The sequence below is a fragment of the Aotus nancymaae genome, unplaced genomic scaffold (assembly GCF_030222135.1).
Source record: "Aotus nancymaae isolate 86718 unplaced genomic scaffold, 86718_ANA_hifiasm-v0.15.2.pri h1tg000007l, whole genome shotgun sequence".
NCBI lineage: Eukaryota > Metazoa > Chordata > Mammalia > Primates > Aotidae > Aotus > Aotus nancymaae.
Window position 1 is genome coordinate 7,461,494 of NW_026988418.1, and position 9,760 is coordinate 7,471,253.

At 54.4% G+C, this 9,760-nt stretch overlaps 2 protein-coding genes across 4 annotated transcripts; both read left to right on the forward strand.

Moving 5' to 3' along the window:
• Nucleotides 1-1,035: 1,035 nt before the first annotated feature.
• On the forward strand, nucleotides 1,036-4,530 carry DPH2 (diphthamide biosynthesis 2). Of its 2 annotated transcripts, none has more exons than XM_012434664.3 (6): nucleotides 1,036-1,480; nucleotides 1,748-1,860; nucleotides 2,121-2,344; nucleotides 2,541-3,224; nucleotides 3,309-3,485; nucleotides 3,566-4,530. In XM_012434664.3, the coding sequence occupies exons 1-6, from the start codon at nucleotides 1,334-1,336 to the stop codon at nucleotides 3,688-3,690; spliced, it is 1,470 nt and encodes a 489-aa protein (XP_012290087.2). In that variant the 5' UTR covers nucleotides 1,036-1,333; the 3' UTR covers nucleotides 3,691-4,530. The 2 variants fall into 2 exon arrangements, with proteins under 2 accessions (XP_012290087.2, XP_012290088.2); XM_012434665.3 differs by having other exon boundaries at nucleotides 1,039-1,428.
• Nucleotides 4,531-6,044: 1,514 nt separating this feature from the next.
• ATP6V0B (ATPase H+ transporting V0 subunit b) lies at nucleotides 6,045-9,374 on the forward strand. 2 transcript variants are annotated; one of them, XM_012434668.2, is made up of 8 exons: nucleotides 6,045-6,192; nucleotides 6,913-6,961; nucleotides 7,212-7,295; nucleotides 7,423-7,500; nucleotides 7,711-7,780; nucleotides 7,876-7,927; nucleotides 8,128-8,318; nucleotides 9,060-9,374. In XM_012434668.2, exons 1-8 carry the CDS (start codon nucleotides 6,126-6,128, stop codon nucleotides 9,084-9,086), a joined length of 618 nt encoding a protein of 205 aa, XP_012290091.1. In that variant the 5' UTR covers nucleotides 6,045-6,125; the 3' UTR covers nucleotides 9,087-9,374. The 2 variants fall into 2 exon arrangements, with proteins under 2 accessions (XP_012290091.1, XP_012290090.1); XM_012434667.2 differs by having other exon boundaries at nucleotides 8,128-9,374.
• The last annotated feature ends 386 nt before the right edge of the window (nucleotides 9,375-9,760 follow it).

A 9,760-nucleotide genomic window follows, 5' to 3' on the forward strand; every position in this document is an offset into this window, starting at 1 on the left:
TTCAAGTGATGGTGCATGTGGGGGTGTTTGCACATGAGTAAACATGGGGAGTAGTGGGGGTGCGAGGGGCTGAAGGGTAGAGGTCTATGTGGTATGCACAGGGGGCATTGCTGGGGAGAAGCAGTGTTTGAAGATGGCTGGAGCTGTGCAGAGCATCTCCTATGACCAGAGGATGTGCCAGTCATGTCCTGGTACCACTTGGGATAATTCTTACTCCAAACAGTATAAACTCTTAAAAATGAAGAGCCTAATGTACAGTAAGTGCTCAGTATTTGGCTGATTAAGTAGCAAATGCTTTCACTGCATGTGATATCCAAAGAACTACTCTAAAGTTTTGTATATAAATTAATTTGACCCTCACAACAATCTTATTAAGAGGCACTATTGTCACAACTCCCCATTCTGCAGATAAGGAAATGGGCATAGAGACATTCCTAAGATACTCAGTAGCAAGTGACCAAGCCCAATATTCAAACCCGAGTAGGTCGGCACCAAGTTTAAAATTATGCAGTGAAGCCAGGAACGGTGGCTCATGCCTGTAATCTCAGCATTTGGGAGGCCGAGGTAAGTTGATTGCTTGAGCTCAGGAGTTTGTGACCAGCTTGAGCAACATGGTGAAAACCTGTCTCTGCAAAAAAAATACAAAAATTAGCTGCATGTGATGGCGCGCGCCTGTAGTCCCAGCTACTCCGGAGGCTGAGGTGGAAGGATGGCTTCAGCCCAGGAGGCGAAAGTTGTCGAGATCGCGCCACTGCACTTCAGTCCAAGTAACAGAGAGAACTTGTCTAAAAAAAAAGAGGTAAAGAAAGGAAGAAAGAAAAAATATTAAATGATATTTCCCAGAGGATAGAATGATACTGCCCAGAGGATAAATGCTTAACGGTGAAGTCAGTGTTCCTGAGGACCGCGGGTGGGTTGAGCAGGAGGACTCCCAGCGCCCGAGAGGAGCGCCAAGGGAACTACAATGCCCACAAGGCACTGCGCCTTCCTCGAGACACTTCCGGCTGGCCTGGGATTCAGGCAGAACCTTGGTTCTCTGTGCGGGGCTTGATGGCGAGGATTGGAGGGCGGGAGCCTTGCTGATTTAGGATTGGTAAAATCACTATCAGCCACGCCTCTAAAACCCGGAAGTAACCTCCCCGGTAGTCCCGCGTGTAGCGGGGAAACTGGAGCTAGGCTATCTGAAGGGGATGACCACCGGCTGAAGGCCGACCGTGATTCCCCCTACCTCCACAAGGCGATTCTGACCGACTGAGTGCTGCTTTTGAGGACGCGGGCCCCGTAGCTGACCCAGGGAGGTCCCCGCTGCATCCCACCACCCAAGCTGTGCCTCATGGAGTCGACGTTTAGCAGCCCTGCCGAGGCGGCGCTGCAGCGAGAGGCCGGGGTGCCAGGACTGCTCACTCCTCTCCCGGACCTGGACCGAGTGTACGAGCTGGAGCGAGTCGCTGGATTTGTCCGTGATCTAGGGTGTGAACGAGTGAGGACAGACTTAGGGAAGGGTGGTTCGTCTCTGTGGGGATGGGTCGCCCAGAGGATCCGGATCTTGGGGGATTTTGTGAGGGCAAGGGGGTGGGGGAATCGGTTTGTCCGCAGCACGTTGACCACCCCTCCCTTCCACCGTAGGGCATAGTGCCACTCTGGGACCAGGGGCGTTGAAGGTTCAGTAGGAGCTCCCAAAAGACTGCCTTTAAAGAGGTCCTCGGTGGGAGAGAGGCTGTCCTGACTTCATGGCTTATGCTTATAGGTTGCCTTGCAGTTCCCTGACCAGCTATTGGGAGATGCTGTGGCTGTGGCTGCACAATTGGAGGAGACGACAGGGTCAAAGATGTTCATTCTGGGGGACACAGCCTACAGCAGGTGTGAACTTGGCCTAAGGTGGGCCAGGCCTGGGGACCCAGGGCTTATGGGGTTTTACCTCTATGACAGCGTTTGCCTTCAATGGTGGTGTTTCTCCTTGATGATAATGGTAATGACTCCCCTCTTGATGCTAATAGCTCCCTTCATTAACAATGTCTTCCTTTTATGAAACCATTTTATACATTGACCACATTTCCCAGTGATGACAGCAACTCGCCTCCAGAAGAGACCCCGTTTCACTGATTCTATCTCCCCTGCAGCTGCTGTGTGGATGTACTGGGTGCTGAGCAAGCTGGAGCTCAGGCTCTCGTACATTTTGGCCCTGCCTGCTTAAGCCCCCCAGCCCGTCCACTGCCCGTCACCTTCGTCCTTGGTCATCGTTCTGTGGCCTTGGAGCTCTGCGTCAAGGCCTTTGAGACCCAGAACCCAGACCCCAAAGCGCCTGTGGTACTGCTGAGTGAGCCGGCCTGTGCCCATGCCCTGGGTAAGGGGTTTTGCCTGTGTATGCACAAAGGGTGAGCCAACTGCTTTATGCCTTAATTTCCCCATTTCCATATACTTCCATAGAGCTCTTGATATGGGCTTGGCCTTAGCCTACTGGGTCATATTTAGTCTCCTGGGGATGAGGGAGCTCCTACTTTGCCAGGCTCCAACCTCCACACTACCTCCTTCTCTTCCAGAGGCCTTGGCTACTCTCCTGCGCCCACGGTACCTGGACCTGCTAGTCTCCAGCCCAGCTTTTCCCCTGCCAGTGGGGTCCCTGAGTCCAGAGCCTAAGCCCCTGGAGCGTTTTGGGCGCCGCTTCCCCCTTGCCCCAGGGAAGTGTCTAGAAGAGTATGGTGCCTTCTATGTGGGGGGCTCTGAGGCCAGCTCTGACCTGGACCTTGACCCAGACCTGAGTCGGCTGCTTTTGGGATGGGCACCAGGTCGACCCTTCTCCTCCTGCTGCCCAGATACAGGGAAGACTCAGGATGAGGGTGCCCGGGCTGCACGGCTAAGGGCACGAAGACAATATCTGGTAGAGAGGACCAGAGATGCCCGCGTGGTAGGGCTGCTGGCAGGCACACTGGGTGTGGCCCAGCACCGTGAGGCACTGGCCCACTTGCGGAACCTGACTCAGGCTGCTGGCAAGCGTAGCTATGTGTTGGCTCTGGGGCGGCCCACCCCTGCCAAGCTTGCCAACTTCCCTGAGATGGATGTCTTTGTGCTATTAGCGTGTCCTCTGGGTGCCCTATCCCCCCAGCTTTCTGGTAACTTCTTCCGGCCTATAGTGGCACCATGTGAGCTGGAAGCTTCCTGCAACCCCGCCTGGCCACCTCCAGGCCTGGCTCCCTACCTCACACATTACGCGGACTTGTTACCTGGTGAGTAGTGGGGCATTGCCTAAGCTGGAAACCTGGGGCATGGAGTTGTGGCGAGTATAGATTTTCTTTCATCCTCCCTTTCAGGCTCTCCCTTCCATGTGCCTCTCCCACCACCTGAGTCAGAGCTGTGGGAAACCCCAGATGTGTCACTTATTACTGGAGAGCTCCGACCCCCACCTGCCTGGAAGTCATCAAATGATCCTGGAAGCTTGGCCGTGACCCCACGGCCCCAGCTAGAGCTGGCTGAGAGCAGTCCTGCAGGTAAATGTGCAAGTCTCCACCCCCAGCTGAACTCTTTCTCCAGATGCAGCGCACCCAGACTGAGCCCCTTCCCTCTACAGCCTCGTTCCTTAGTTCTCGGAGCTGGCAAGGACTGGAGCCCCGCCTGGGTCAGACACCCGTGACAGAAGCTGTGAGTGGAAGACGAGGGATTGCCATCGCCTATGAGGATGAGGGAAACAGCTGATACCATGTGGGGTTGGAGACACAGGTGGACTTACGAATGGCTGCTAGGACCTTTAGTGCTCCCTGCACCAACCTCCCATCCCCCTGCCAGGATTCTTGAAGGACCCTGGAAGGAGGGAGAGCAGACAGCCCTTCACTGAGGATAGGATCCATCTCTGTCCTGTCCTGGCACTGGCACAAGCTCAGCACATGCTCAGTAAATGCTTGTTGTTTGGCTGGTGGAATAAAGGGCTTAAGGCCTTCCCTGAGGCCTCTGGACCCATCTCTCTTCCTGGGAGCAGCCCAGGACCTTTGGCCAATCCTAATTCCTGGTCTGTAGTTGAGGGTCTGCCCTTGTCAAAAGGTAGGTGATAGACAGTCTAGACCAGGGTTTCTCCAATTCGTACTGTTGACATTTGGGGCCGGATAATGCTTTGTTGTGGGGCCTGTCCAGCGTATGGTAGGGTGCTGAACAGCATCCCTGGCCTCTGCCCACTAGACAGCAGAAACACTCCCCCAACTGTGACAACCAAAAATGTCTCCAGACATTGGCAAATGTTCCCTGTGGGGGCAAAACTGCCCTCAATTGAGAACCACTGGTCTAACTAGACCTGCACTGTCCAGTACAGTAGCCACTAAATACATGTGGTTAAACTTAAGTTAATTAAGATGAAAAGCTGTTTCTCAGTCACATTAGCCATGCGAGTGTTCAGATAGCCAACATGAGGGGACAGTGCAGCTACAGGATATGCCATCATGGCAGAAAGTTCTGTTTGTTGGACAGTGTTGGTCTGTATTGACTCTGATTTATTTCTCAAGGAGATCACAGAAACCTGAATAAACCAGATACCTTTTCTCTTTATGTTTCTTTTTCATTCATGAAATACTATAGGTCCTGCACAGGTCCTGAGATGTAGATGTTAATTGTATTTAACCAGATTCCTTTCCAGTGTACTTGGAAAGAGAGTTAAATATGCAGTCAGCACACAGTGAAACAGTCCTATCTGAGGAGGGAAGCCTCAGGGACAGCTGGATCCCACAGACAAGGACTGAGAGGAGGCTTCCCAGGGGGCATAACACCTAAGCTGGATCTTGTGGAGGAAAAAAATTATTGTCAGGAGAAGAATGAAAAAAGACATTTGGGCTTAAATACAGGCATGAACCAACATGGCGGCTGCTTCAAGCAAGTGGAGTCGCCTCTTCTTCCCCACATTTGTTGAGAATCTTGTCACAGTGGCATTGTCCAGGGTATTGAAAGTAAACAGAGGAGATGTGGTCCCTGCCCTGAGGGAATGCCTAATCAAATGGTGGAGGCAGAACTGTAAACTGACTTAAGGTAACCTGGGCAAAGTGGGCATCAATTATGTTTTCTACAGATAGGTACTGAGGGCACACACTGTGCCAGGCACTGGAAATACAGCAGTGAGCGATACAAAAGCCGTGGTGCTTACAGTCTTCCAGGGCGAGACGGACAAATAAAATACTTAGTATGCGAAATGGTGATCAGTAAGTACCGTGAGAAATGTAAAGCTGGGAAGCAGAGGAGCGTTTAAGGGAGGTGGGGCGGGGGTGCGTTGCACTATTAAACAGAACAGTCAGGGAAGGCCTTTTCAAGAAGGTGAGCAAAAACTGAAGGGAACTTACAGGATGAGCCGCATGGATAGGAGAAGCACAGGGAGCAAGCGCAAAGGCAGTGAGGTGGGGGTATGGCTGGCACGTTCAAGGAAATAGCAAGGACGGCAGTGCAGTCCCAGGAGAGAGTTAGTGGGGGAGTATTAGAAGGTGAAGTCAGCTGAGGGGCGTGGGGAGCCTAGCAGGCCGTTCTGAGGACTTTGGCTTTTCTTCTGAATTAAATGGGAGCCATCAGGGCATTTCGACAGGGCAGTGATATCTTACTGAAGCTTAATAAGCATCACCAGGACATCGCGGAAACCCAGCAGGCGCGCTTCCCTGCCACTGGGTTAGGGAAGGCCCGCCGGCAGGATGATTTCAGAGGACGGCAGATGTTAGCCAGGCAGCGGAACTGGGCGGAGAGACGGCGTGAGCAAGATGAAACAGAGGGCACGCGCGGCGCCCGCCACTGGCTAGGACGCATGGTGGCCAGAGGGGAGGTCTTAGGGGCCCGCGAGCAGGCTCGGAATAAAACAGGGCTGACAGGGCGAAGTGGAGAGACTCGAGAAGGACCGGCCAGATATCGAAGTTCTTAGTGAGGAGGACGCCCGAGCCTCCACTGACACGCGGGACTACAACCACCACAATCCCCAGCGCCTGCGGTTGCGGCGTTGACTCGTTCTAGACCTGCGGCGGCGCTGCGCGGGGACCGGCGTGGGGTCACGTGACGCCGGCGAGTCAGGTGACGCTGCGGGGCGGGCGGACAGACTGCGGGGCGGACGGTGGACGCTGGGACGCGTTTGTAGCTCCGGCCCCACCGTTCCGACCCCCGCCGTCGTCGCCGCCATGACGGGGCTAGCGCTGCTCTACTCTGGAGTCTTCGTGGCCTTCTGGGCCTGCGCGGTGGTCGTGGGTGAGGCCGGGCCCTGGCGGGCGGGGGTAGCATGGCGGGTAGGGGCCGCATCGCGGCCGAACTGGCCCGGCTGGAGCCCAGCGAGAAAGTACCCTGCGGGGAATATTGGGCCCCCGCGCACTCTGCACCCCAGGCTCTGGGGATGCGCGCCTGCGAGTGTCTCTGACCCCGACAAAAGAGACCCAGATCTCCAGCTGCTTGAGGAGGGGCGCGGGCAGGTGGGGACCGCGAGGGTAGCACTCCCCCTTCCTGCCACTATCGTTGTCTCCCCCCCGCCCCGACGTCTCACTGCGGTCCCTTTCTTGCTCCTGACCGGCCCGCTTGGTCACAAGCCGGCTGCTCCAGTTCCTCTTTTCTCGGTCGCTTTGCCCTCCCCCACCCGCAGCTTGTTGGGTAAACAGCAGAATGGACTGGGCCGGCAAGATCTGGCGGGACCTGGCTGGAGCGCTTGCTCTCTCCGTCCCGCCTCGGATTCAGGCCTGCGGGTGGCGACTGTGCCTGCGCAGGAGCTTGGTCCGGGAGGTGGTGTTACTGAGGGAGTGGCAGAAAATGGAGGCCTAAGCAGAGGAATCTGTCTAGACAGCTGTACTGTCACCTGGGGGGCAGCCTGAGGACGCCCCTTCAGGGAGGTAGCCCTTCAGCTCGGTAGCCACTTCTTTAGGTTGAGGAACTTCTCTCTACAAAGCAGCCCGTAACCCCCTTTTTTACTCACTGCTGCAGGAATCTGCTACACCATTTTTGACTTGGGCTTCCGCTTTGATGTGGCATGGTAAGGGAGGGCAGGGGCAGGATTTCCCTTAAAGCTTCTTCCCTGCAGCTTCTCCTCTCCTCTCCTCTGGTCCCAGCCCTTCCACACCACCGCCTGCCTGGGACATGGACCTTCGGAAATATGCAGTCCCTTGTTGCATGTGGAACTGGTGGGGTCAAGGAGGGTTGGGGGGGCTAAGATTTTGTGCCCCACTTCCCTGCCAGGGCTGAATTGCTGCCTTCAATTGCTGCCTTCTCTGCCTCCACAACAGGTTCCTGACGGAGACTTCGCCCTTCATGTGGTCCAACCTCGGCATTGGCCTGGCTATCTCCCTGTCTGTGGTTGGGGCAGCCTGGTGAGTACTGGGGTGGTGGACTCGGGGCAGGAGCTGAGTCATGGCAGGTGGTGTCACTGGGCTCTTAGTTATGCTGGGGGCAGTGACAGCTTGGGCTCTGCTCAGCAGTTTTTTATCCTTCCACCAGGGGCATCTATATTACCGGCTCCTCCATCATTGGGGGAGGGGTGAAGGCCCCCAGGATCAAGACCAAGAACCTGGTCAGGTAAGTGTAAGCGTCCTTGGACGTCTGTCAGAACCAGCTGTGTTGACGCTGCCTGTGTGTTTGATCTGACGTACTGCTTCTGACAAGCCTCCTGGTGGGTTGGGATGTTAGTGGGGAAAGGTTGCTGGGGACTTTCTGGGCAGGAAGGATGGTTTCTTTCTCATTTCTTTCTCTTTTCCACTCCCTACTCCTAACCTCTACCACAACCAGCATCATCTTCTGTGAGGCTGTGGCCATCTATGGCATCATCATGGCAATTGTCATTAGCAACATGGCTGAGGTATGGAAGGCCAGGGTGGGGGGCAGGAATCCATTCCGGTGTGTTCTACACATTGCTTAGAGATTGGATTCTGATTACTTTTCTTCTTCCCTCAGCCTTTCAGTGCCACGGACCCCAAGGCCATAGGCCATCGGAATTACCATGCAGGTGGGTGTATGGGCATATGAAGGCAAAATGCTGGGGCTTCATGCCTGCTTCCCTTCCCCTCTCCCAGCTTGGAGGCTCATTTTAATATTCTGTTACCTACTTTGGCCTGCTTTGCAGAGTGGGGATGGGGATTAGCCCCATTAGCCCATATCTCCCCCATTCCTGGCTCAGCCTCACTGTACCCCTCTCTGTCCTCCCAGGCTACTCCATGTTTGGGGCTGGCCTCACCGTAGGCCTGTCTAACCTCTTCTGTGGAGTCTGCGTGGGCATCGTGGGCAGTGGGGCTGCCCTGGCCGATGCTCAGAACCCCAGCCTCTTTGTAAAGATTCTCATCGTGGAGATCTTTGGCAGCGCCATTGGCCTCTTTGGGGTCATCGTCGCAATTCTTCAGGTGCTGAATCCCCTTGGGGAGCCTCTGTGTCCTTGTCCCCAACCTAGCCTCACCCTCCTTCAGGAGAAGCTGAAGTGCTCTCCTTCTCTACCTATAACTATAGATTCCACCAAACAGCTTCCACCTCCTCATTTCCATCTTCTGGTTTTCTCCTACAGGGGCTCTCTATTTTTGGCTCTGATTTGGTGTCACTGACAACAGCCCTGTTTCCCTCCACTCAATGCTTTGTATCTGTATAGCTCTTAGTCTCTCCCTCTTTCTGTTCTTTCATTTCTGTTCTTTCATGCTCTTCATGTCTCTTGTCTCTATCTGTGATCTAGACTAGAATGGGATTTTCGTTTGTCTATATCAGTCTGTCATGGTGTGTTTGGCTGTCTCTCGGAGCTATGTGTATCTCTGTGACATGCCATTTCAGTAGGACAGCATTGTCTAAATTGTGTGTGTCTAGTCTGACAGTGTAAGTTTGTGACTAAGGATCAGCCTGAGGGTCTGAGTGTGACTGTGGCTGCTTGACTGGGTTGACTCTTAGTGACTACCGTTATCCATACATCACTTCTCTCCATCTGTCTGTCCCACAGCCTAACTCTGTGGTTGTCTGTCACAGTGTGTCCCTCCCGGTTAGTCATACATCTCTTGTGGTCTGTCCATCCAACCATGTGCTAGGTCTGAATCTTCTGTCATTTGTCACTGCCTTACCTATTCCTCTGTCCCTGCCTCATTTCTCCTGTTCTTCTTTTGCAGACCTCCAGAGTGAAGATGGGTGACTAGACAATACGTGTGGGTGGGGCCGTGCCTCACTCTTATTTATTGCTGGTTTAACTGGGACAGCTGGAGCTGTATCCCTTAGCCTTTCAGAGGCTTGGTGTTCAGGGCCCTCCCTGCACTCACCTCTCGATGCCTGTTGACTTGGAGGCACTGCAGTCCAGGCTGAGTCCTCAGTGCGGGGAGCAGGCTGTTGCTGATGACTCTGTGAAGCTGCGCACCTGTGTCCCCCACCTCTACCCCCAACCCATTGTCCTAGTGTTTGTGAAATAAACTTGGTATTTGTCCGGGTCAGTGCTGCTTCTGTTGTCCTCTTGCGCCACCGTTCACAGAGGAATGGTAAAGGGCCTGTACACCTCAGCCTCATGCCAGTCCTTTGTCAGCTTTCTGACTGCACACCACTAATCTGCACAGAGCTGGCTCCTAGGTAGGGAGGTAAGGGTGCTGGGCAGAGTACTCTGTAGCCCCCAAACATCCTTGTTGAGGGGATGAGGGAGTGTGCAGATATGGGCCCTTGGGTATGTTTGTGCCTGTGACTCCTTTGCTCAGCAATCTAACTGACCACCATGCCCGAGTTGTCTGACCACCTCTACTTACCTGGCTGTACACTGGGGCATCATCATCTCTGTCTCTGTGAGGCCTGGAGCCCAGGCAATGGCCTCTGCCCCGAGTGATAGTCC